Source organism: Pseudoliparis swirei, chromosome 18 (assembly GCF_029220125.1).
Source record: "Pseudoliparis swirei isolate HS2019 ecotype Mariana Trench chromosome 18, NWPU_hadal_v1, whole genome shotgun sequence".
NCBI lineage: Eukaryota > Metazoa > Chordata > Actinopteri > Perciformes > Liparidae > Pseudoliparis > Pseudoliparis swirei.
In genome coordinates this window covers 3,966,176-3,994,172 of record NC_079405.1, presented here as the reverse complement: position 1 = coordinate 3,994,172, position 27,997 = coordinate 3,966,176, and the positions used below count along the sequence as shown (strand labels likewise).

The following is a 27,997-nucleotide window of genomic DNA, read 5'->3' as shown; positions in this document are numbered from 1 at the left end:
GCAGCAATACAAGTACAATAGACTTGAAGTTCAGTTTTGTAATTTTCAAACAATGTGTTTCACTTTGATGAGAAAAACATTTGAAGATGAGGAATGACATATGAAGCCCAAACTTTGTACTCACCAAGTTCATAGCTGAAACCCAAAGAACAGAAGTCATCATAGTAAAAACTCTGAAAACATGTAAATAAGAAGCCAAGATATTTTAGTTTTCTTTCCCAGTTGTTTTTATTGTTGTATTCTTGGTACATTCATACAGACATGTCACTGGTTACACTGGTTGAATAAGAGCACGGTGGCTCTGTTTAAGAGACGAGGTTACGAGATGTTTCAGTGAGTGGAGCAAAGCATTATGGGAGGCGTAGTTCTTTATGAAGGCAAGCCGAGGCGGCATCTTCTGTTTTCTTTTAGAAACAAAGGCAACATTTCTCCTCTACTCGATGACATCACCATGTGACCATGCAGCCAGGGACGCAGCGACACGACAGCACGTTCAACTGAACTCTGATCACATTTATGTTTAGATTATATTAATTTGGCTTTATTGAACGGTTTGTTTAAAATGAAAAACTGCAGATTTTTGGCAGAAGTTTCTCCTACTGGAACCTTCTCAGTCATTTTTGTGAACACATGATTCCCTTCAACTAGAAAACAGACAAAACAAGTTATTGGCAACAAAGACAGAGAAAATCCGAATGGCAGCCCGAGAGGGACAAACTTCAATGTACAGCCTGTGATGCAGTTTGGGATCAAAACAAACAAACAAGACAAAGTTATCATCCTCAACTTCAGATGAATCTCTTTACTTATCAACTTTCATCCTCTCTACTTTTTGAAGATTTGTCAAAACATGAAAATCCGTTCAGAGCCACACACACACACACACACACAGGGATAGCCCATGTAACGTGGACTTTCTTAAGGTGAGTTACATGTGGCTGCAGTTCCTCTCCTGTCCACTAGATGCTGCTGTGGTATAACCGCATCGAAGTAAACGGGGCAAAAACCCCAATTTGTCTTTATACATCCAAAGATCAGATCTCAGGAGATAATTCACCTTTTCAAATGTCCGACCCCTTTTCTGTGTGCGTGGCTCTGAGATTATTAAACACACGTTAGAAATAACATGAGATCTGCATAGTTAGTGTGGAAGCAGCAGAAAGAATCAATTATAAATCATCTAGACTAACATGTTATCATCCCACTCATTAAAAAGAGAAATATAAGAAAACAAAGTGGTTATAAAAGAATAATAATCTGGGGAGGATTGCCTACGGCATTGCGATTGGCTGACAACTAAATGCCGCATTGTGATTGGCTGAGTTTTCTAGCAACACATCAGGTTGGTCCCCTGAAGGGTGGTCGACTTGGCGAGTGGTCTGATCCTGGAATGAGATGAGGGGGGGCCTTCAGCTTCAGGGTGGTGGTTCAGGGAGTGTGAAGTGGTGCTGAGGCTTCATGGGTGCAGGGTCTAGGACGTGGGTGCAGGGTCTAGGACGTGGGTGCAGCGGCAGCTGCAGCTGGTTTAGGTGGTTCGAGGCCCCTCATCTTGAAATAAGAGACCAGCTGGTTGGGAACCTCAGCGAGGACAGACTGAGCCAGAGACGCCTGTGGAGCCTGGAGAGAGAGAGAGAGAGAGAGAGAGAGAGAGAGAGAGAGAGAGAGAGAGAGAGAGAGAGAGAGAGAGAGAGAGAGAGAGAGAGAGAGAGAGAGAGAGAGAGAGAGAGAGAGAGAGAGAGAGAGAGAGAGAGAGAGAGAGAGAGAGAGAGAGAGAGAGAGAGAGGGAGAGAGACAAGGAGGGAGGGAGATTGACAAGGAGAGAGAGAAAGTTAAGGAGGGAGGGATGGGGGGAGAGAGAGCGACACAGGAATGCAAAAGGGTGACTTAGTTCCTAGTTCTTCAGGAGGATACATCCTGTCCTCTGCGTCTCCTCGTCTCCTCGTCTCCTTCTCCTCTGTGAATCCTTCACTTTGCCTGCAGATCCCATATATTTGCACTGGAGTGTGTGTGTGTGCACTATTGTATTGTTTACAACTGACATAAGGAAACACTAAATTGTGAACTTAAACATTGTACGGCAACATTTTAATACTTCTACGTTCATCATCGTTTTCTCCCGTCTATGTTTTTGGTTGTTTGTTTGTCGACAGGATTACAGAAAAACTACCAGCTCAGTCGTTTGGGCCAAAAGAAGAACAACAGGATAATTGTCTCACACACACACACAGATTACACACACACACACACACACACTTACATCTTTGAACTTCCTGTACGGGACGAACTGGACGATGTCTCTGGCGACGGCCTCGCCGACCGTCGACCTCAGCACGCCGTCGTCTCCGTCCAGAAGCTCCATTGCCTTGAAGTCCGCCGGCCCGACCCCCACGATGATGACCGACAGCGGCAGGCGCGACGCCCGGACGATGGCGTCCCGGGTCTGATCGAGGTCGGTGATCTCGCCGTCGGTGAGGATGAGGAGGACAAAGTATTGCTGCAGAGAGACACAGACATGGGTGAGCGTGTATTTTTGTAGTGTGTGTGTGTGTGTGTGTGTGTGTGTCCTCACAGAGGCGGTGTTGCTCTGTCCCTGGGTGGCGATGGAGGCGACGTGGTTGATGAGGGGAGAGAAGTTTGTGGGTCCGGAGAGTCTCAGCTGAGGCATCACCATCCGGTAGGCCTCGATGATCCCATCGATGCCTGAGAGAGTTAATATATATATTAATATATATACATATTAATATACATATATTAAAATATATATATATTAATTAATATATATATATACAGTTATGGAGATGGAAATATGTCATACATGCTGAGCAGCTTGAAACAAAGCAGGCAAATATGGAAACAGAGTAAACAGGATGTAAAATTGTGAGTTGCTATATTAATTTCACAATAAAAGATTAGCGGTCCTCTCTTGTGACCCTCAGGTTGGGAACTGTTGGGCTAAAATGCTAACTATTATTTTTAGACGTAAATAATAATAAAAACTCGCTCCATCTGGACTGGAAACTAATAAAATGCTAGTTACACATTAATACCTCAGTACTAGTGTCATCTTTTTTTAATACATTTTTTATAGTTCTTAATTTAGAATGATACGTTTTCTAAATGTTCTTTGTTATTGTTGTTGACTGTTTGCACTTTATTACTTATCACTTTTATTCCCATTATTATTACTCACTTTATGCCAGACAAGAGACAAACACACTTTCGATCTTCTGAATATTCAACAAATGGTAAATTGATAATAAAGATGATAAATAATAGTCTCTGAGTTTCGGTCAGTAGGATTCAGGAGACGGGACTCGGTACCTTTGCAGTACGGGTTAGTGGGGTTGAAGTTGAGGGCGAACTCGTGGTTTGCAGCCTGCGAGAACAACAACCGTTCAATAAACAACAAACTGTCATCTGATGCCGTTGTTTTTAACTTTCAGATTTTCAAAAAGACAAATTTAATTAAACCGAACAAAAACAAAAGAAACCAGGAAATTATTTTATACTGTGTGATTTAAAAATGATGAATGAGCGTCACACTAGAATGCTGCGTTGTGATTGGCTGGTCAGGAGAGCTCACCTGGTAGTCTGGAGGCAGTTTGGCCCCGAAACCGAACGCTGGGAAGAGTTTGTCACTGAAAAAAGGAAACGGGGAAAAAACCACTGTAACAATCACATGACCAAAAACACTTTACTGGACGAGGATTCAGAGTTTCTGGTTCAGGGTGTGGGGATTAGGGATTAGGGTGGAGGTGGTGGGGTGGAGGGTGTCGAGTGACTGAGTTGAGTGCAGGATTTAAGTTTAGGGATGTAAAATGGGGAACGTTGAAGGGTGTAGCCTGTATAGTTTAGGGTGTAGGGTTTAGGAACTTGGTGGAGAATGAAGGGTTTAGGTTTTAGGGTGTAGAGTCTAGGTTTTAGGGTGTAGGGTCTAGGTTTTAGGGTGTAGAATGGAGGGTTTAGGTTTTCAGGTGTATAATGTATGGTTTAGGTTGTAGGGTGTATAATGGAGGTTTTAGAGTGTAGAATGGAGGTTTTAGAGTATATAATGTAGGTTTTAGATGTAGGGTCTAGGACTAGACCCTACACCTAAAATCTAGGTTTTAGGGTGTAGAGCAGGGGTCCCCATACTTTTTCCTGAGAGGGTCACATAACGTTTCCCTAGTCTGCTGGAGGGCCAGCGGGGGGGGGGGGGGGGGGGGGTGCTTGTGAGAAGTGAGAGTGTGCTCACCTGTATGCGAGCATCACGGCTGAGTGATGCGCGCGCCGCTCGCCGTGAGCGCTGCGCGTGCAGACAGCATTTAACGGAGCGGAGCAGCGCGTGCGCTCTGATCGCTCTTTTAATAAAGTATCGATACAAAAAATATGCTAAATCACATCGTTTTTAACGTACGGGTACTTTGTTAGCATCGCTACACCGTGCAGCGTGACAGCAGCTGATGTAGCGGACTAACATTCAAGCTAACCTAACTTCCCAAACGCTGTGGACATCTGAACGCTGATTGGCCGAGACGCGACACGTCCCATCAAAGATGTTTTATTGTGAAGAGCACCACTCCACATTTTCTCCGTGTCTCACTGCAATCTCAACGGCAGCGGGCCAGGTGAAAAAAATAATAAATCGGAACGCGTCTCTGGTATTGTTCAGGGGGCCGGTCCAAATGGGGAGGCGGCCCGCAGTTTGGGGACCACTGATGTAGGGTGTAGGGTCTAGGTTTTAGGGTGTAGAATGGATGTTTTGGGTTTTCAGGTATATAATGTAGGTTTTAGATTTTAGGGTGTAGGGTCTAGATTTTAGGGTGTAGAGTCTAGGTTTTAGGGTGTAGAGTCTAGGTTTTAGTGTGTAGAATGGATAGTTTAGGTTTTCAGGTGTATAATGTAGGTTTTAGATTTTAGGGTGTAGGGTCTAGGTCAGGCCTATTCAACTAGCGGCCCGTTTGAGTTTAACTACGGCCCGCAAGACTGCCTGCAAATCAGTATAGCTTGGTAAGAAAAAATAAAGCTGACGGACACGCCTCTTTTATACATTGAGACATCTAACCCAGAGCCATTGAGTTTCACTGTTGCCTCAACCAAACCTGGTTTCGATCCCTTTCACGCAAAAGGAGTCTGCACTCAAAGACATGCAGTCTGTGCGCTGCGCCACCAGATATTAGTTTCAGCTCAAGTAATTTATATATATATATTGATGCATTAAGTCACATTTCTTATGTTTTCATGGGAACAGTTTGGTTGAAGGGATCTGAAACAACTGGTTACCTTGAGCGGATATTTACACTTTGAAACATGTTCATAGTGATGCTTGTTCGCAACACTTTTGCCACACAATACCGACGCATTTTCGTGTGTGACTGTTTACCTGTGGAAATATACATTACTGTTTTTCATTTTTAGCCATTATTTTATCAATATTCTGTGCGGCCCTCACACCCCCCGTGATTTTCTTATTCGGCCCACTTGCTACTGAAGTTGAATAGCCCTGGTCTAGGTTTTAGGGTGTAGAGTCTAGGTTTTAGGGTGTAGAATGGAGGGTTTAGGTTTTAAGGTGTATAATGTAGGTTTTAGGGTGTAGGGTCTAGGTTTTAGGGTGTATAATGTAGGTTTTAGGGTGTAGGGTCTAGGTTTTAGGGTGTAGAGTCTAGGTTTTAGGGTGTAGGGTCTAGGTTTTAGTGTGTAGAATGGATAGTTTAGGTTTTCAGGTGTATAATGTAGGTTTTAGGGTGTAGGGTCTAGATTTTAGGGTGTAGAATGGATGGTTTAGGTTTTAGGGTGTATAATGTAGGTTTTAGGGTGTAGGGTCTAGATTTTAGGGTGTAGAGTCTAGGTTTTAGGGTGTAGAGTCTAGGTTTTAGTGTGTAGAATGGATAGTTTAGGTTTTCAGGTGTATAATGTAGGTTTTAGATTTTAGGGTGTAGGGTCTAGGTTTTAGGGTGTAGAGTCTAGGTTTTAGGGTGTAGAGTCTAGGTTTTAGGGTGTAGAGTCTAGGTTTTAGGGTGTAGAATGGAGGGTTTAGGTTTTCAGGTGTATAATGTAGGTTTTAGATTTTAGGGTGTAGGGTCTAGGTTTTAGGGTGTAGAGTCTAGGTTTTAGTGTGTAGAATGGATAGTTTAGGTTTTCAGGTGTATAATGTAGGTTTTAGAGTGTAGGGTCTAGATTTTAGGGTGTAGAGTCTAGATTTTAGGGTGTAGGGTCTAGATTTTAGGGTGTAGGGTCTAGATTTTAGGGTGTAGAGTCTAGGTTTTAGGGTGTAGAGTCTAGGTTTTAGGGTGTAGAGTCTAGGTTTTAGGGTGTAGAGTCTAGGTTTTAGGGTGTAGAATGGAGGGTTTAGGTTTTCAGGTGTATAATGTAGGTTTTAGATTTTAGGGTGTAGGGTCTAGGTTTTAGGGTGTAGAGTCTAGGTTTTAGTGTGTAGAATGGATAGTTTAGGTTTTCAGGTGTATAATGTAGGTTTTAGATTTTAGGGTGTAGGGTCTAGGTTTTAGGGTGTAGAATGGATGGTTTAGGTTTTACGGTGTATAATGTAGGTTTTAGGGTGTAGAGTCTAGGTTTTAGGGTGTAGGGTCTAGGTTTTAGGGTGTAGAATGGAGGGTTTAGGTTTTCAGGTGTATAATGTAGGTTTTAGGGTCTAGATTTTAGGTTTTAGGGTGTAGAGTCTAGGTTTTAGGGTGTAGGGTCTAGGTTTTAGGGTGTAGAATGGATGTTTTAGGTTTTCAGGTGTATAATGTAGGTTTTAGATTTTAGGGTGTAGGGTCTAGATTTTAGGGTGTAGAGTCTAGGTTTTAGAATGGATGGTTTAGGGTTTCAGGTGTATAATGTAGGTTTTAGGGTGTATGATCTAGATTTTAGGGTGTATAGTCTAGGTTTTAGACTCTAGGTTATAGGTTTTAGGGTGTAGAGTCTAGGTTTTAGGGTGTAGGGTCTAGGTTGTAGGGTGTATAATGGAGGTTTTAGGTGTTAGGGTGTAGGGTCTAGGTTTTAGGGTGTAGAATGGAGGTTTTAGGTTTTCGAGTATATAATGTAGGTTTTAGGTGTAGGGTCTAGATTTTAGGTTTTAGGGTGTAGAATGGAGGGTTTAGATTTTAGGGTGTCGAATGGAGGATTTAGGGTGTAGAGTTAAGAGTGGAGCATATATGGCTAAGGTTGTAGGGTATAGGTGTAGGGAAGAGGATTTAGAGTGTAGTGTGTGGTTGTTGAGGGTGTATGACGTAAGGTGATTGTGTAGGTTGGAAAGATGTAGCATTTAGGGTGTAGCACCTGGGGTTTAGGATGTAAGAAGAGGAGTTAAGGATGTAGAATATGATTGGTGCGTAGGTTGTAAGGGTTTAGCGTTAAGGGTGTGTGGAGTTTAGACTCTAGGATATAGGGTTTAGGGCAGGGCTATTCAACTTCAGTAGCAAGTGGGCCGAATAAGAAAATCACGGGGGGTGTGAGGGCCGCACAGGGGGGGGGGGGGTGCTAGTGAGAGTCGCGAGCCGAGAAGGATTGTTGACGGGGGAGGGGGGGGGGGGAGTGAAACTCGATGGCTCTGGATTAGATGTCTCAATGTATAAAAGAGGCGTGTCCGTCAGTTTTATTACCAAGCTATAGTGATTTGCAGGCAGTCTTGCGGGCCAGAGTTAAACTCAAACGGGCCGCTAGTTGAATAGGCCTGGTTTAGGGTGTAGAGACACAGTTTAGGTGTGGGTTGAGGGTTTCTGTGCATACGTTTGAAGGCGTAGTTCTCCGGGTGTAGGTGGTGTGCGAGTGTGTACTCACGTGTCGTAGTCCTGGACCACGTTACCCACCGACCACAGAGCCGACAGGTACTGGTTCAACCCGTCTGGACTCATGTAGTGGAGAGAGTCGGGCGAGCGAGGGTCTCCATTGGAGCCGGTGAAGTCGATCCCCACCTACAAACAACGATTAATTAATGTAATCAAAGAGTTCGTGAAGTGAGTTTTTAAAAAGATCAATTAAGACGGACACGTCTGGACGTTTGCTCACAAGAGATCCATCATTAAAAATCAAAATGTTGCCATGTTTATCTTATTTTAATCGCTTGAATGTGATTGGTGGGTTAAAATAAAGCCTTTAAAACGTGTGTGTGTGTGTGTGTTGGTGTCGCCGTACGGTGAAGTTGATCTGGCAGCCGCCCATCACGTAGTCCAGGAAGGAGTGATGGGTCGACATCTGCAAACACACAGTGGGGGAAAAAACTTGAGTATATCATAAAATAAATAGAATTAAGTAATAATAATCATAATCCAACTATTACTGCACTCCAGTGAAGTTTTGCAGTACTTGTAATTTACTTATTTCCATTTCTGGCTACTTTATATATTTCTACTATATGACAGCTTTAGCTCATTTTGCAGATTCACAGTAGATCAATAATACAAATTGTAAATACAACGATACATTATATTATAGTGTATTATTATACAGCAATATATAATGTCATTAAAATGAGCTTCACATTCATCAGCTGCGACACTTAAGTGATGAACGCGTTAATGCCTCGGTGAATATAATATATAATATATATCCACTAATATCTTAGATATATAATTCTGAAATGGGGATTTTTACTTGTCGTACTTTAAATACATTTCTATTCTCTACATGCGGCCACATTGTTAAAATAAGTACATGATGGTATGTTGGAGCTGTGGTGAATGTGGGAAGTAAAAATCAATGTATAAACTTCCTGCATGCGCCTCAGAGAGCCAATCAGACGGCTCTGAGCCAATCAGACGGCTCTGTTCAGGTGACAGACGACAGAAGGTTCACAAAGCAAAGCATTCTGGGTAACGCGGTCTCTACCTTGCAGCTCTTCAAAGAGACGACTCCAGAGTTCTTGTAGCTCTTCTTCTTCTTCTGTTTCTCGGAGTGGATGCAGTCAAAGGACACCTGGGAGGACGACACGCCGGACAGTTTACTAACGACCTCCGGGCGGCCGACAGGAAGTCGTCAAACGTTTTATAGCCGGCGAGCTCACCGGCGAACTTCCAGCTTTCTGCAGCTCGGACACTTTAGTGGTGAAGGAACCAATCAGATCGTGAGTTCCATCGCTGTCGTAATCAGAGCAATCCACCTGCAGGAGGAGGAGGAGGAGGAGGAGGCCTCAGGTAAACTGTGGAAAGATATTACGGATTTGAATGGAGCTGGATTCTGATTGGTCGAACCTTCAGCAGTCGGTCGAGGTCGCTGCCGCAGAACGTCTGCAGGGGAACAGAGAACTTCTTCCAGGTGGGACTCAGGTTGTTCTTCACCACCTGGAGACAAACATCATAATGATGTCATCCTGTGTGTGTGTGTGTGTGTGTGTGTGTGCTCTTCAATTAGATACATTATAGTTTTAGAACTTGAACGTCGGGATATTTTGTCAAACGTGGTTTTCAAATCGCAATAATTTCACAAGAAACAATCGCTAAAAATGTTTTGGTAAAATGACTGCAGGTGTGTGCATACGTGTGTGCGTTCGTTTGTGCGCACGTGCGTGTGCGTACCTCGGTTCTGTGGACCAGCTGCCACTTTCCATCATCTCCCTTTTTAAAGAACTCCAGGAAGGGATCAGACTTTCCAAACGTATCCTGTCAGAGAAAAGACAACACGCCGCCGTCAGTCAGTGCGTTACGCAATGTTGTGTAACCGGATTAAAATCTGAGTTTAGTGAAAATGTCAACGTCGTTAGGAGAAACTGTTGCCTCAAAAAAAAGGACAGAGCTTTAAAATACACATGTATACATCTAAATACACGTGTATACAGATGTATATAAACATGTAAAATAACTGGAATCTAAACTCAAGCTCAGGGTGAAGTGACGTTGCTTCTGATTGGAGGACGCTGCAGAAGTTACCTAGCAACTGACTTACACATCACTAGTCTTAAGACATCTTAAATGGTACGATTAGATTGAGCTAAATACTGAGAGCAAAGGAAGGCCTTCACACACAAGCGTTGGGATGGATTGATGAAGAGCCGGTTCAACACATCGGAACGACGAAGATGAGAAAGACGAAGAGCAACGCGGGTAGGGAGACGGTGCGTAGGAATGGAGAGTTAATGAGGCGCAGCGTTACCTTCTTGTCCAGGTTTTTGGCCTCGAACTCCAACTGAATGACTCTCTTGTCCTTCATCTCCTCCGCCGTGATCTACACACACACACACACACACACACACACACGCCACTTAATAGTCACATAATCTGAATATAGTTTTGATCAGGATTTTCCACGTGTAATATATGACATTTATATTGATAGTCTTGTTATATAAATATAATACACAATTTTAGCACATATACACACACAGTACGTACAGTGATGCTTCCTTTCCCCGCAGGTTTGCCTTTCTTCAGCTGCAGAGGTCTGGTCAAAGTTTTACTGGCAACTATCTGAAATACACAGAGGAGTTCGTCGTTAACTTGTTTCACACTGAGACGGTGTTGTGATGACACCGTTTGACCAGCAGAGGGCGACGTGAACCGGAAGTTTTAATATACTAAAAGTAATTCTGTTTTACTGCCTCAGGGGCTTCATGTTTCTCTCCGTTTTATTCGGCTTCATGTGACAAACAACCTTTTGTGACCTAATGACTTTCATTTTTAAACAGCCAATGAGGTGCAAGCAGAGACAGAGGTCATGAGCCCATGTGACCTGCAGAGGGCGCTGACACTCAAGAAGCACTAAGAAACACTAAGTCCTACACATTAAAGGGCTAAAACAACTACATATATTAATTGAACATTGATTAGCAAAAGTTTTCAATCTATAAATAGTTCTTAGTAATTTTTAATGCAAAAATTAAAATGCTTTTCTGGGTCATATATCATTACAAACTAAATATTTTGGGATTGTGGACTTTCACATTTTCATCTATAAAATATCCGAAAACATCAAGTAAAAAAAAAAAAGGTTGGTTTGTCAGTTGATGACGAGCAGATTAGTCAATAAATAAACGAGTTGATAGAACCAGTGTGGCCTGGAAATAAACCCAGTAGCATCATTTAAAAGTGTCACAATCCAGAGGCGACACACTGGGAGTTCACTCGTCTTTCCCCTGAACCAGAGTCAACGGGGAAGACAAACACGCGTCTGCAGCGTCGGGTGTGAGCGTGTCTGCCGTGAGCACCTGTCCCAGCGTCAGCTCCACCCCCCCCAGGTAGTCGTCGTCGCCGAGGTCGGAGCTGGCGTTGTCGATGTCGTAGACGCCCAGCTTCAGGTTCTGCACCGACTCAAAGTGGTAGTCCAGCTTGAGGCGCTGGCTGAAGGCCGGACTGGAGGAGTTGTCCAAGCGCTCCGTACGAGCCAGCTGGCGAACAGAGGGGGGGGGGGGTTAGTTATACAATCAAATGCAAAATTAAACAATTCAGAAGCGCCACGTGCCCCGGACGGTACCTCGGTCCAGCTGTCCTTCCCTGAGCTCTGCAGCAGCACACACAGCGGATCAGACTTAGAACCGACATCTTTATTCAGCAGGTCGGTGCAGGAGATGGTCAGCTCCACTTTAGTGACACAGTCCGCCATCTGAGGGGGGGGGGGCAGAGAGGGAGACCTTCAGATCAGGACTCGGTGCAACAGTCAAAATAACCAGCAACTATTTGGACATTCGATGCGTCGTTTGAAATCACATCATCAAAATGTGTGTGAACGTGTCCTTGTTCCAGACCCGTTGTGAGTATTTGAGGCGTTTCTTTCTTTTGCGTTATGCGACGGTACATTTAACATCTTTTGGGTTTTTTGACTCTTTTGTGAGACAATACGAGCGACGGGAAGATGTCGACCTTGAGGTCAACGTTTGTCACCATCTTGTCGAGCAAACAACGAATAAAGAGAAGAAAGAAGGTAGATGTGTGAGGGCAAAAATCATTAGTTACCAAGAAAAAAAGACATATATAAACCAAAAACCACAATTACAGACTCAACACTGAATCCAAACAATTTCTGATTCTTGAAACATTAATCTGTTTGTCGTGAGCTAGAAATGTTGCCGACGGGTTTCTCCCACTGAGATCTACTGATCTGGTTCTTTCACATACATGCGCCTCACTTTACGGTGCGTCACAAGCTCTCTGGGACACTTCATTGAGGTTCAACTATCTTTGTCACATGCAAAAGGAGCCAAAGACGTCCTTCAACAGCAGTAATATACTGCGACGGGGTGCATGATAATAAGTAAACTCCCGCAAGCACACGCGCTCTGAGAAACAAGTCAAATACCAGCCTAAAGATATGGAAAATACAAAAAAATACAAACAATAATATACTTTTTCAAATTGTGCTTTAGTGAACTTATCATATATTGATAATGATATAATAAATTGATAATTCATTCCATTATAGATAAAGAGACCAAAACCATACATTTTAATTACCTGAAGTTCTTCTGCCTAGCAACCAGTGGTCGAAAGTAACTATTTACTGATATTAAAAGTAACATTTTTAGGTCCATGTACTATTTTATACTTTCCTTCATTACAGATATATATTATGAGACATTATATATTTTTTAAACCACTCAATACATTTAGCAGCTAGATTGTAGGATTTTATATTTATCAAATAAAATGCAATGCATTGGTAAACAGGAAACCACCCAACTGTGTATGAAATGGTTAAAGTTAGCAATACAACAGTCAGCTACATCAGTAAAATACTGTTTACTTTATACTCATTATGCATCAGAGTACTATTATCAAAAATAATAAAGAGTTATTACTTTCAGAACATTTAGCTGATAATGCTTTTAAATTGTGGTATTTCTACTTTAACCTTTGAATCCGCCCCCTCCTTCCGGTTCTGTTGACATCAGGCTAAATTTTAACTTGTAAAATATATATTTTTCTGATACTTCTGTAGTTTATCATTAATGGTCCATTACGGCCAAAGGTGACGTCTTCAAATATCTTGTTTGGTCCGACCAACAGTCCAAAACAATAATATTCACATATACAATTGTATAAAAATAGAGAAAAGCAGAAAAAAAATGTTTGTTCTGATAGTTAAGTCATTTATCAATCACAATAGATACACTTTGTCAATTGACTGTTCATATAAGAGACTATGTCCTTGAGCAAGAGGCTTCAAATGTATTATTAGTTTGGTAAAAGTACAAAGAGACAAAAAGTAACGTCAATTTCTTAAATCAGAGCCGGTAGACAATTTGTAAGTGCATTTTGTTGCTCATTTTTTTATACTGAGGGGAAATATAAAATCAGAATGCATTCCAAACGTAGTGTTACTTGATATGGAGTATTCTAGTAGTCTGGTAATGTAAATTACTCAAATACAGTACACCTAAACAGTTTTAATGACGTACATTAACCCAAACTTCGACTGGCATCCTACAAGAAACTCGAAACTATTTATTTACTGATCAAAAATAAAGTTTGAAGCGCTTTCTTTTCAAACTCGATGAACCGAGCGAGCAGCATTTGAAGGCAACACGAGCCAAGCGAGAGGAGCACCTGAAGGCAACACGAGTATGAGCCTGAACTAAGGTGGCGATTACCTGAAGTTGTAAAACCAGTAAGACAGTAAACCAATTAAACACACATCGTCTCTTTCACACACACACACACACACACACACACACACACACACACACACACACACACACACACACACACACACACACACACACACACACACACACACACACACACACACACACACACACACACACAGACACAGACACACACACGGCCTGTTGTCAATATAAACGTTGTAAATCTTAAGTGACGCTCAATTTGATTTTCTCCCAACCACAGAAACCCAGGGCGGCGGACAAACTGACGTTACTCCGGAACAAGAACCGAGGCCTTTACAGTCAAAATAAACACACCTGAAAGAAGACAAACTGTTACCTGAACACTTCGTGAGACCTTTTACAAATGAGTCACCTAAGCTGGAGTTTGTATTTGAGCTGTAACTGCCACAGAAAAGGTCCGTTTCGTTTGCTTCCGTTCAGCGGGTGAAGCGAGCAGGGAGCGGCACACAGACATGCCGCGCTCTGATTGGATAGGCAGCTGCAATGCCACGTTCTGATTGGATAAAGTGAGTGTCAGTTACGCCCTCTGGGTTCAGCCCGTTTCTCGCTAGCACAAACACAACAAGAATTGCTTCCGACCAAACTCTTTCAAAATAAAAGCGGCACCACAACAAGTTATTAAAAATCTTCCCATACAGCAGGATAGGCTTTGCAGCTTTAGACAGTCAACACAGGTAATAAACATTTTTTCATTAACTTCTAAAAAAAGGTCGCAAGTTGCCACACATACAATAAGAAAGAGGCTACTCCAGCAACACATGTACAATAAACAACTTCATTGTTGTCGTTCCCCTCCATGCACCTTGGAAAAAGGGGAATTTGGGCCAGAAATCCATGCTCTTCTTCCATGGAGCCAGTAACACAAAAAGAATAGCACAAAATAAATAAAATAAATGGTCCAAAGTCTGGAGCATCAGACACGCTTCATTTTTAAATGCCTTTATTTAAACCAATAGTCTCGTCAGTCATTGATATATTTTGTCAAACGGAGATTTCACTTTCCAGTCCAAAAGTAAAACGGGTATTTAAGGCTGAATAATATAATCCAGCTAAATAATATGCTTCATTTTAAAGATAAAAAGTTAATGCAATAATACTAATTAGTCCTTGCTCCTAGTTTTCAATCTTTTGTCCAAACTGACACTATTGAAAATTTTTATACCGATGAATTAAACTAGAAGTACTCTATCCCTAAATTAATACAATCAAAGCAAGTTGGCAAGGTTGTTAAATAATACACAACAGCAGCAGTGTTTGTACATTAGATCTTTTCATCAACAACTATTGTATTGTGAAATGTTTAATTTTGAAACTGCTGGTTGAATAACCATCAGCCTATTAAGTGAGGCTTTTACACTGAAGAAATGTAATTTAACATATTCTTTATTTATATGGGACCAATTTTAATCTGTGCTTTAATTTTCATGGGAATTTTTTGAACATAAATGGTGAAATATGGTGGTGAAGACAATTGACAACCTCTTCTGATGAAGACTATGACCTGCATTAAAAAATCTCCTGAAAATGTTATTAAGTGGTCTGGTCATTTAGTCAGGATTTTTTTGGTCAAACTATTGTTTTCAATGTCAGCAATGACATTTCACACAAATGTTATGACTGGTTAAAAGGTCAAATTGATGTGCTTTTATGTTGAAGGGCAGATACTCAGGCCGGAAGTACTGTTGCTGAAGCACTCAGTGTCTGATAATGAACTGTAACGAGATGGTCAAAGACAATAAAGAAACGTTTCAAAAGTATGATGATCAGTAAACCAGCCTGATCCAACCTCCTCACAGAACAATACAGTTTCACTTTATTCATCCTTTGCAGTAGAACCACCATGGAGTCAGAAAAGGCAGCAGAGCATCACCTCACTGATGAGGAACAGAACAGGAAAGACCAAGACACAACAGACAGTCCTGAGAAAGAGAAAGGGCATCATGAACGGAACCGTAATGTTCCGTTAAATCCTGTAAATCACATCCATACGTCATCATATGTTTCTCATCCGCTAATGAGTCACCTCCCTGGAAGAAACTGCTCGTAACATCCCACAGCTTTAATGAACCACTGAAACCAGCCGACACACAATATATTGTTTGTGATACTGGAAGTAGAATACTATGCACGAAAACTATGGTGAGGAGAACCGTTTCAAAAGGTCTATTACTTTTTAAGAGTTGCTTTAAAATAAACAATCAAACCAAGTAGAACATTAGGAATTGGCCCTGGATACCACTATCAATCTGCAGATCACCATATATTACCCACTAGGCCACCCCCTATTATCTAAATACTAATATATATAGCCCACCATCTACAATACTACAGCTACCTTCTTCAGGCCAACATCTATCCAATACAGGGAACCACCAATTATCCAAAGATTACCCCTACATTCCACCATCTACTGCCCAACATTTACCATCTGTAGTCCACCACCTACCCCTACAGGCTACCACATAGCCCCTACAGCTCACTACAGGCTACCATCTACCCCTACAGGCCACCACCTACACGTCACCTTCTAACATCTACAGGCCAACATCTACCATCTACAGTCCACCACCTAGCTCCTACAGCTCCCCACCTACCCAGACAGGCTACCATCTACCCCTACACACCACCATTTATCATTGAGACGCTACCATCTGTAGTCCACCACCTAGCCCCTACAGCTCAACGTCTACCCCTACAGGACACCATTTATCATCTAAACACGACTATCTGCAGGCCACCATCCACATCCTACAGGCCAGCATCTACCCCTACAGGCCACCACCTACAAGTCACCATCTAACATCTACCATCTACATTCCATCAACTACCATCTACCCCACCATTCATCATCTAAACGCTACCATCTGCAGGCCACCACCTAGCCCCTACAGCTCACTACCTACCCCTACAGGTAACTATTTATCATCTAAATGCTACTATCTGCAGACCACCATCTAGCCCTGCATGCCACTACCTACCATCTAAACGCTACCCTCTACAAGCCATCACCCACACCCTACAGGACACCACCTATCCTCGACAAGCCACTATATACACCATCTAAACGTTACCATCTACCCCCTCCAGGCCACTACCTACCATCTAAACGATACCCTCTATATGCCGCCACCACCTACAACCTACAGGACACCACCTATCCTCGACAGACCACTATATACTATCTAAACGCTACCATCCACAAAATCAAGACTGTTTGCTGTCCTGGCTCCTCAGTGGTGGAACGAGCTCCTCACTGACGTCAGGACAGCAGAAAGTCTCTACATCTTCCGCCGGAAACTAAAAACACATCTTTTCCGACTATACCTTGAATAAAAACATATTCGCCCTTCAGTGGAACTTACTCATGGTATAACTTATGTTATTACTTATGATATTTTTGCAGTTTGGCTTTCTTGAAGTGTTACTTTCTTGATTCTTGTTGTAATGAGTTTGTACTCATGGTTGAATGCACTTATGGCAAGTCACTTTGGATAAAAGTGTCTGCTAAATGACATGTAATGTAATCTACCTACTCAAGACTGCCACCTACCATCGAATGATTACCATCTCCAGGCGACCAACTATTATCAGGAGGCAACCATTTACCATCAGTAGACCACCATCTATCTAAACAATACAGTTTACAGGCCACCATTTACTATCCAAACCACAATCGACCACCTGAGGACCCCACCTAGATCCCAATGATACCATATATTAAATCATATTAATCTTATAAGATGTATCCCCTTTGGTCATTCAATGTGAATCTAAAATTGTAGAGACCGTATCAATACATATCCATGCAAAAGACAACAATCTATCCATCTATGAGAATAGTGCATCAGTCATTCCTTGAGTTTTAAATGGAGCATTTTTGCATTCGTTACTCACCTGTAAATCCAGCCTTCTGTTTTTCTATTGAATGCTTCATAGCTCAGTGTCAGTACATCTGTACCAAACCCACCCACACAGACATTGTTTAGATTTACGTCCTCCATCCACAAGCCAAATCGTCAGGATCTTTCTTTTCATTCCAATGCTTAGACCAGTTTCACAACACATGAGCTTTACCAACAACCCTTTGTATAGACAGGATTTCAGTTTACTTTATTAAAGGCTGTTTATTCATTTCTCTCACTCTCACACACACACACACACACAGTTGTCATTTTACCCGGTTTAACGTTAACCACAACTTCAACTGATTCTTCCTCCTTGTTAGGTTCAGTCCTACAACATTAATATCAAAGAGTGCATGTGCGGTCGAAACTTGAATGACGCACATCACAGAAGCTGAGCGCTCATAAAATATTGGCCATTAATGTTATAATTCAGCAAAAAAATTCTCTTTGATATGAGCCTTATTCATTTATATGGGCACTTTGAGGCAATAAGATGATTAATTTGATCAAAACAGAACTCCCTTAAGGGGACAGCAAAGTAGTTTTGCGTTCACTTGCAGTACTTCTGCATAATCTCCAAGGTAAGACCTTCGAGTCACATTTCTGCAATGTAACCACAACACAAGTGGGGGCGAAAGATTCTGATATAGATTTCAATTAGTCTTTCTTGGAAATAGAAAAAGGTAGTTCACAAAACAAAATTCTACCGTTAACTTAAGGGATCTATAAAAAAAAATTAGCAACCCAACCGCTCCCAGCTGTAGCACGCTGAATATTGAGTAGTTGTTAAGCACCTTCTACAGCATTGAAGCTGTCCATGAGAAGGTCCTCTGTATTACAAACAAAATCAACCCGGACTTCCATTGAAGTTATACAACATAAAGAAATGTGATTAACTCCAATGAATCGATTATCAGGTAAGTTTCCATCAGACAGTGAAGCGCAGACAGTCAGAGAGCTGATCGCAGAGTGTATCAGGAATGTCCTTTTATTAGCCAAAGCAAAGGAGACTCCACATCATGTATGGTTATACGATCATACAACTTAGTTCACTCTGACAATAGAAACAAAAATGAGCTTTAAAGGTGGCAACATCCAAAACATACATACAACAAAAAACTACCAAACTAAAAACAATCTCTACAGAGTTCATCTCAGCGCTCAACAGTCCAAACTGCAGGAGGGGAAGGTGAGAAGGTGTCATTGTTCAAAACACAGCAACATCAGGAAAACGGGACAGAGAAATTAAGATTCAGCGGCCAAAAAAGTACTTATTTACAAAACAAAACATGTCAGCAATCTGTCCCACATCCTCCATAGAACAACAGAGCAGTGTCGCAAGTCAGAATTGTGTCAACATTTCACCAAAAGCAACAGAATTGATCTTGGTATACTTTTGTACCAAAGCGACGGGGCATGTCAACATTTCATCAAGAGCAACATTTGACCGCGGCAACAGAGCATTTAATCAGAATTTTACGACAGCAACAGAGCATGTGAAGGTGTTATCATAGCAACAGAGACAGCGTTTTATCTACAGCATGGTTTACCATAGCAACAGAGCATGTGAATATTGTATCATAGCAACAGAACATGTGAAGGTTTTATCATAGCAACAGAGCATGCGAAGATTCTATCATAGCAACAGAACCACACTGTGGCAGTAAGGCTTTTCATCTACAGCATGGTTTACCATAGCAACAGAGCATGTGAAGAATTGACCATAGCAACAGTGTGTGAAGATTTTATCATAGCAACAGAACCACACACTGTGGTAGTAAAACCTTTCATCTACAGCATGGTTTACCATACCAACAGAGCTTGTGAAGAAGTTACCATAGCAACAGTGTGTGAAGATTTTAAGGTAGCAACAGAGCTTTGTGAAGATAATACCATGGCAACACATTTGACCATATCAACAGAGCATACACATTCTATCATAGCCTCAAACTGTGGCTTTTCATCACCATTTTACAACAGCAACAAACATGTTAAGATATAGAAAAAGAGCATTTACATTTTGAACCACGGCAGCACATTTTAAGCGCATACAGCAACAAACAAACATTTGCACCTCATTATGATCATGTTACCGTAACAACAGAACTGGTGAATATGTTCAGTGTGTCGACTCTGGACATGACTGCACTGGGACCACGGTAAGAAAGGACCAAAATCCTGCCAACATCATCGTCATCATTTGTGCTACAAGAGTCAGAGGACGAGATGCAGAAAAGAGCAAAGTCTGGATCAGTCTTCCCACTCGCAGGGGGATCTTAGCTGTCATTATCTACACACAGGGGGGGGGGGGGATTAACACCTTCAGGGCCAGGTCTAAACTGAGCTGTAGTTGAGTTGGATGCCATAATCCTGCATGGTTTTTGTTGGCTTTGTTTCACCTGTAGTGCTGATCCAGGTAGGTGTACCATGTTGCATTGTCTGTTTTAAGCAGGCTTTAACCCAGGCTTATCTTGACTTTGCGTGCTCCAATTGGTCGGTCATTGAGGTCCAAAACAGCGGCAGCGGCCTCCTCATGGATTTGGAATGCCACCATGGCCTCGCCTGTTGGCAGGCCTTTCTCACTGAACTGCAGGCAGACAGAGCCTGGCAGCACCTGGTAGCCATAGAAGAAGTCCATGATCTCGTCCACGGTGACAGTGAACGGCATGTTCTGAAGCTTTACAATGGTCGGGCCAGGAGCACCACGTTGACTGTTGGGATTGTTAGATCCTCCTGGGGCTGGCTGGTTACGGAGTCCTTCCGTTCCTGGAGTAAACACCTGCTGACCACCAGTAGCTCCTCCTCCTGGACGGCCTTGGTTGTTGTTAGCCCCTCCCCCTCTTGGCTGTCCTCCTCCGTTTCCTTTTCTGTTTGCATTGTCAAAGGGCACCAACCCTCTCAGCCCATCCTGGCTGAAAGGAGCACCTCCTGCTGCTCCGGGTCGAAAGCCCGGTGGCTCCAGGATTGGAGCCCCAGGGAGACCGGCAACTAGTGGAGGAGCCAAGCCCAGATTCACTTCCCCCAGTCCTGCTGCCAGAGGAGGGAGAGGAGGAGGGCCTGCGAGTCCATTTCCTGGGGCTGAGAATGGAGTCACAAAGGGGGCATTATTGAGGTTTCCCATGGTGTTTCGGAGAAAGTTAAATTCCTCTCCACTAATCCCCGCAAATGGGTTGATCTGAGGTTGCTGGGGACTGGGCTGTGCTGGCTGGTGCTGGTTCTGGTTTTGCTGGTTCTGGTTGCGTTGGCCCCTCTTGTTCTGAGGAGGAGGATTTCTCTCAATTTCTTTCATCTGATCAAATGTCACTAGGTGGACAAAGGCATCGCGGCCATTGAGTTTTTGGCGGTGAAGTCTTTCACCCTTCCGGGCGTCTTCCTCGGTCCGCAGCTGAAAGATAGCTTGCCCTAAACCGTTACCATGGACATCTGTCAGAACCTTAAGGGTGTCCTCATAAAGCCCAACACCCTCCAGAAAGGCACGGACATCCTTCTTGGAGACATTGTAAGGGATGTTAGTAATATGGGCACAGTTTCTGGGAACTTTCAAGCCATCCTGGTTCTTGCCATCACCCTGTGATGATTCACGTTTGCGAATGGAGTCTATTTTTTCAAGCATTCCCTTGCGGCTGATTGGGTGGACCTGGATAAAGCGGGTGCCCATATACTGCATGTGAGCACCCAGAGCAGTCTTGTAGTCCTGTTCTACTCTGAACTCGAGGAATCCCTCTCCTGTGGCTCGTCCGTTTGGCCCATATGCAATGTAGACGCTGTCCTCCATGATGGACAGATTACCAAAGAACTCCTTTATCTGTTTCTTGTCAGCTTCATAGGGCAGGCCCTTCAGGTAGACACAGAATTCCTGCCTGTGTGGAGATCGTGACCTTCCTCGCTGTTCCCGGCCTCCTGCCATGGCATTAGCACGGCGATGATGCTGCTCCTGTGACTCGATGTTATTTGTTTTGCCACTATTGTGAGGAGCATGAATTATCATGCCGTCATTGAGGCTGGCCCACTGTCGCTCAGAGCCTGGTGTGATCTCAATGAACCTTTGGCCCATCATGCCACCTCCCCTCTTCACAGCTTCAAAGCTGTCCTGGGGCGAGAAAAACTTGACCATAGCCCTGCCAGTTGGCCGACCCTGCAGGTCCCTCAGTAGGCGAGCCCCTTCCACCCCCAGACCCCGAAAAAAATCCATGACCTCCATCTCTGAGCAGGTGAAAGGAAGGTTCTGCAGGAGGATAAACAACTCATCAGGATGGGCCATTCCAACTCCGGCAGCTGCAGCAGCAGCGGCCTTCATATGAGCCTGAAGGCCCAGAGAGGAGAGAGGGGAGAGAGGGTTGAACAGCATGGGGTTGGGGTTTCCAAGAGGGAGGCCTGAACCCATTCCTCCTGGGGGAGGGAGGGAGGGGTTGAAGGGAGGCATGGAGGACATGTGGGAGAGGTGGGACATATGAGACACTGAAAGTCCTTGGGACAGGGGAGAGACTGTAGGTAAGGGGGGAAGGGTGGACACTGGGAGAGGAACTGGAATGGAGGGCAGCGTGGGCATCGGGGGCATGGAAGGCATGCTGGGAAGTGGAGGAATGGGTGGGGGGCCTGCATTGAGTGATGCGAGAGCTGTGGTGATTGACGGGGCAGAGCTGTAACTGTTGGGGAAACTGGGCATGACATTGACCACTGCCTTGTTGCTTGGCTCCTGAGATGAGCTTGCTTGGGTCACTGAGACTGGGGCATTAACAAAACCTTGGTTTCCATGGCTTCCATGACTTACATGGCTTCCATGGCTTCCATGACTTCCATGGCTTCCATGGCCACTGCTTCTCCCTCCTCCCCCTTGCTGCACTGTGGGTATCGGGGCATTTCCTGCTTGTCGATTAACATTTCCTCCTGCAGGGGTAGCTGTCTCCACCGCGCCCGCCCCAGCCTCAAACCGGCGGCGGCTGAGTTCAATCATGTTCTGCATCTCTGTCTTGCTGCTAAGCAACAGTGAGACTTTGGAGCCCTTGATGGCCCCCCCTGTACGCATCATCCCCATCCGAGCGTCTTCGTCGGTGGCGAAGACAATGAAAGCTTCGCCATGCTCACCCCCCACGATGTGCACTCCCCCGTCAGGGATGGTTAGGCCAGAGAAGAAGTGTCTGATGTCCATGGTGCCGGCCACTATGGGCAGACCCTGCAGCCTGATGACTACCGCCATACTGACTGCTAAACAACAGCCCTACAACCTGGGGAAAAAGCAACACTAACGTCAGATGAACAGCAAAAATAAAAAAGGGAGACCAGTGGTTTCCACATGTTTCTTCGAGGAACTCTGATCTGAATTCAAAGGCCACTAAAAGCTTAGCCAACACTGCTAACATTTCAATTGACACTATGTTTACATTTTATAGACCCATTTCTGTGTCCTGAGATTTGGAAACAGTGGGGTTTCAAAATGGGTTTGGGGGTGAAAGATGAGCAGGAAACTATCAACAGAGCCCAACTAAAACCGTCTCCATCCATCTGCAGCCTTCAGTACGTTTGATGCCCTTGTTTCAGATCATAAGAGATTATGCTGCAGTTAAAACCTTTTGTTTTAGCAATCTTAAGCATTAACATAGCCGCACTGTTCATTAATCTGTTAAACCTTTGCGAGAAAAATGCATAGAAATACACATAAATACATCAGGCTTGGACTATGACGAGATTATTGTTTAACACAATAGTGGCTGTCAACTCTAGTGGTACCCACATATTCAAGATAACAAACATATATTCACTACCTATCATAAATGTTGCACTATATTATGTCTCTTTGCTTCACCGCATTTCAGTTGTGCATAAAGAAAGTAAAAACATGCTAGCATACCGCTGATGATGCAAGTCATTGTAAATACTAGGGCTCTAGCTAATTTAACTTTTGAAACTTTGATTGATGTTTTCGAATGAAGCGTGAACATCTGTTGGCATGTTGTATGACATGCTCACTCGTCATAGTCCAAGCCTGATGTCTTTTATTGTGGTTATATAAATATAATTTATGGAGCTGTTAAATTGCCGCTAGACCGCTCAGTTAATACAAGTGCATGCGGAAAAGTTACATTTTTGAAAGGCTAAATCAAACAGATTAGCAAATTCTTACATTTATTTTTATAAAGTTGGACTTTCGAAGAAACGTAGGACTGAGCACTTTGTGTTTCTCATCGAGTGTGTGAGAAGTTAGTGAAATATTGCAGGCAATGTTATTTTGCTTTTATGTTACTAAGAAGAAATTGAACATCAGAAGCGTTAAACTATTCTGTACAGCATTTGATTGCCAACATTTAGCAGAAACTATGTTAGGAGCAGATGAGACTCTACAAATCCAGTTATCCCCAATATCTCCAAACTCTAACACATGTCTACATATTAGGGGTGTAACGGTTAAACATTCCTGGTTCGCTATGTACCCTGGTTGTCATGGTTCAAGATGTTTTTGGTACAACATGGAAAATGGAGGACGAAAAAAGGCAGAGAAAATAAAAATAAAATAATTTAAAAAAACATATAAACAGTGGCTCATTGGCCATAGTTCAAACTAACAGTTAAGGCACTCGTACTGGTAATTGTCAATAAGAATAAACAAAAACTACTGCATGGATGCTGTTTTTTTAGTTTGTTCTTCCAATTAATACATTCAGGCAAGGCCGTTGTAATTTAATGTTTGAAGTGTACAGATATACTAGACTTCAATTTAACAATGTTGCCATAGAGTCATTGCAAATTGAGCTTTATTAACTGGCTTACCGCCCTACGACCGGCTACAGCTGAAAGACGACAACTAGTGAACGTGCTACCAAAACTTTGTGGGAAAGATTCGCAATCCAGAATGTATATTTCCTAAAAGTAGTGAAAGTGGAATACTGAAAGGCTGTTACATGTGTTTCAGCAAAGCTGTTCAGTTCAATGCCAGTCTTACACAAAAAGGATGCACCATACATGTCTCTTTGGCTCTCAAGTAACCCTTACTGTCGTCTACCATGCAGGACAAATACAGGACAAATGCAGTACAAGAGTTAACTTTCATGAATCTCATGCAACTTGCAACTCACCAATGCAACTAGGCTGTGCGTATAGTTTCACTGTTTAATAGACAGGGTTTCTGCAGGATGCTGAAGCCTGGTGAAAAGGTCAAGATAAAGAAACACATTCCTTTCAAAACAGTTTGTTGGCTTTCAACTTTCTATAGAATATACTTGAATTTTTGGCGTTTTCAGCATTTGGAAGGTGCGAATAACTGACTCATTCGTTTTTTTTAACAAAGAGTAAAATATGTACAAAGCACTGTGTGGTGTAGGATTGCAGTCGTACTCCTAAAAAGGTTGTCTTTACGCTCCGATAAAAACTACCACGCTTAAGAATCACAACAGCCCCACAAGACATAAAGCTAGCGGCTGAAAAAATACGCTTCCGAAATTCGTGCAGCAGCTTTTCTACCAAAAACACACCTTTTCCAGAACCAAGATCCATCATGACGAAAGCCTGTAGAAACCCCCAAATACCAAACTACACTCAGTTGGTAATCAGAATAAATAGTAAACTTAAAACTGGACATGCTGAACAGAACCAAGTAACAACCCAGGTAGCCAGCAACAAACAGGTGAGCAGAACTGAACCTTCTGCTTCCCGAATCCTCCAACAGCACCAAATCAAGCCGGCAGAACTTAAGCAACTGGTTTTAGAACGTCACACAAGCAACATGTCAACCTGCAAATCGGTTATACATCGATAAAAAAAAACATCATGAGCAACAGCAGTAACTTACCAACCAGAGCAATGAGAGCAACGCCACCAACATTTTAACAAAATGTCGGGTACATGTAAACCAGAGCAACATTAGCATTATATCAAACCAGAGCGACATTAGCATTATGTAATCCAGAGCAACATCAGCAACCGATTTGACAGCACGGCACCAAAGACAGCAGCTGATCAGAAGAGAAAGCAAACAGAAGTAAGGTGCACTGATAAAACATGTTGTCCAACGGAGAAATAGCAAATGGAGCAACATACGCTGCTTCCACAAACCTCTGGATCTTCAGACACATCTAAAGGCTATTTCCTCCAACTAACCCTGATCCTGGACTGCCAGGCATCATATTCCTAAATGGAGATCTCACTGAACTCTGACATGTCAGGTAGTGCTACCTGAAGACCACCACACCATGATACCAAACATCAAAGATTTGCTTGCTCACCATCAGCACAGATAATTCACACCACGGTCAGTTTTCCCAATGCTTCTTTCTTTAAGATTATCTTTTCATGAATTTCCAACATGGACTCACTTGTGGGTGTCAACCTGCAGACAGTCTGAGAGAAACATCCACAGCAGAAAGAAGATCAAACACAGCAGGAGAGGAAACGGCCACAGCTAATAATGTCAGAAGCAAACCAGAATATCCAGAAAGAGGTGAGAAGGTTCAACTGAGGCTGAAGATGGCACTCAAATAAGCCAAGAAACTAAATAGAGCTGATAGGATACAGAAAACAACCGCCTTCAAAACAGCCAGAAAACCAGAATATTCAATACAGCAAATTCATGATTAAAGAGCAAAACACTGCCTTGATTAAAAGCTGGAATACATCAGTCCACATGTTGTCGGCAACCTCCAAAACACAGCAAAAAGAAAGGGATTGGAAGAGAAGAGTGGAACGACATCCATGGATTTGACTCAAAAGTATTTTTTTTCGAACAAGGATGAGGGAAATCTTCACACGCAGCCAACTTGGAGATCAACTCTCAACCGACAGGATAACAAGAAAGAATCTGTCTTGATGAAAAAAACCTCGAGCACACAGCCTCTCGCTGCATCTTATTACACCTTTAACTGCAGAACATATCGATCCATCCGTTTCAAACGTTACTGATCAAATCTCAGGTTCTGCTTGTGCAGAATTCCACTGACCTGCACAGGGACAAAAACAAAAACAACTGACACAGGGAGAAACTGAAATACGTCTGAATATTCAACACACCGTAACACACAGCACAATAAACCGACAGTTACGGAGTTTTTGAAGCCTTTACCGATATATTTGGGAACACTAATTATTGTGGTGCGATGTATACCAATGCATTTCAGCTCATAGTTTTAACCAGAATCTGACACGCAAGACGCACAAAAAGAGTTCCACATCGACATTGTCATTTTTTTCTGAAAATAAAACGTCTTTCAACTGCATTATACCTAAAAATCCATCACTTAGTTTCATTATTTTTCCAACCGTTAGCCCGGTCAGCTGGTAAGTGTCTTTTGCGACACAATCGGAAACCTTGAAGTTTCCACGACAACCGTCAGTTATCTCGCGCCTGCTCAGTTTACGTCATCGCCTGGGGGCGTGGCCTGTGAACTGCAGCGAAAACCCTTCAAATAGACAGTCATTGATGATAACCCGACAAAAGAAATAAACGGCTCATAGCTAGCGTAATATGTACTTTTTTTGTAAGCAGTCATTATAAATAACTACCACGAAACCTCGTTATAACAGTTACAGCTGATTCACTGAAATACCGAATGCAACTCGTTTAGCTAAGCTAACGCTTCGTTAGCCGCCTAGCTGGCTTGGAGCCTTGCTTTGTGTGCGTGTGTCGGAGCAGAGCTACTGGGGGGAGGCACGCTTTTAGCGGCTCCCCTCGCGCTCGGCTCCCGGTGCGAGTGTGTCACTGAGCGGGCTGCCGCTGCTGGATTCTTACCGAGAAATTTGTCAACAAACACACTGAGGTTTAACTCATGAACAGGGCTTTTTGTCTCTCCTCCTCGCTGTGTTGGTGGCTGCTGCTGCTGCTGTTGCACGAAATGTCGGCGCAAACATCGCGATAACAGACGTGATGACGCGAGACTAGGACAGCGTTTCACTGACGGCAGAGCGACAGCGCCCCCTATAGGCGGAAGTGGTTTAATGCGAATGTTTTTTTGATGTAGCAAGCATTTATATATAGAGGTAAAACAAAAATAAATAAAAGATGCACAGTATATACACTAAGCTTTACATCATTGCACTTGTTTTGGAGAGTTCACAATCAGAATCACAATCATGTTTCAAGTTTCATGTTTTTCACATCCAAGGAATTTGCTTTTGTGTTGAGGTTTTAAAACCTGTTTACAAATACATATATACTGTATATTTCTAACCGTTTTTTTAGTTGATTTAATATTGGTCTATTCTATTTTTGTATATTGTTTATTTTATAAATGTAATATTGCTTTACCTGTATGTATAAAGGCTGCTGTAGCAACAACAAAAAGGCCCCTTGCGGGATTAATAAAATATCCATCTATCTATCGGTCTGTCTGTGCATCTTTCTATATATATCTATTAAAGTTAACTCACTTTGCGTACATTAGTGCTTTTTTAAATGTTAGTTTATTGGTAGATTTATAAACATGTTTGCACTATTTTGCATGGCTGTAATTGTTGTGCATTTGACAATAACTTGAAGAAACACACAGTGCGTGAATTAATTTGTTTACTTTACGGTAAAAGTATAGTTTTGTACATGTTTTACTTCGTGAACAAATTGTGATAGTGGGTTTAA

The 27,997-nt window shown here is 42.8% G+C and overlaps 1 protein-coding gene across 4 annotated transcripts; it reads right to left on the bottom strand.

The window, feature by feature from the left end:
- Positions 1–203: 203 nt before the first annotated feature.
- Positions 204–27,258, bottom strand: cpne1 (copine I). 4 transcript variants are annotated; one of them, XM_056436901.1, is made up of 16 exons: positions 27,155–27,258; positions 11,383–11,511; positions 11,117–11,296; positions 10,305–10,379; positions 10,066–10,137; positions 9,492–9,575; positions 9,168–9,257; positions 8,981–9,076; positions 8,806–8,892; positions 8,113–8,172; positions 7,759–7,892; positions 3,584–3,638; positions 3,322–3,376; positions 2,570–2,700; positions 2,258–2,494; positions 204–1,617 (listed from the first exon to the last, which is right to left on the bottom strand). In XM_056436901.1, the coding sequence occupies exons 2-16, from the start codon at positions 11,509–11,511 to the stop codon at positions 1,492–1,494; spliced, it is 1,611 nt and encodes a 536-aa protein (XP_056292876.1). In that variant the 5' UTR covers positions 27,155–27,258; the 3' UTR covers positions 204–1,491. The 4 variants fall into 4 exon arrangements, with proteins under 4 accessions (XP_056292876.1, XP_056292878.1, XP_056292877.1 ...); XM_056436903.1 differs by lacking the exon at positions 27,155–27,258 and adding an exon at positions 22,525–22,546; XM_056436902.1 differs by lacking the exon at positions 27,155–27,258 and adding an exon at positions 13,851–13,957.
- Between the last annotated feature and the right edge of the window lie 739 nt (positions 27,259–27,997).

Excerpts from the sequence above, each read along its gene's own strand:
- cpne1 (XM_056436900.1), bottom strand. The coding sequence starts at position 22,636 with ATGGCGGTAGTCATCAGGCTGCAGGGTCTGCCCATAGTGGCCGGCACC.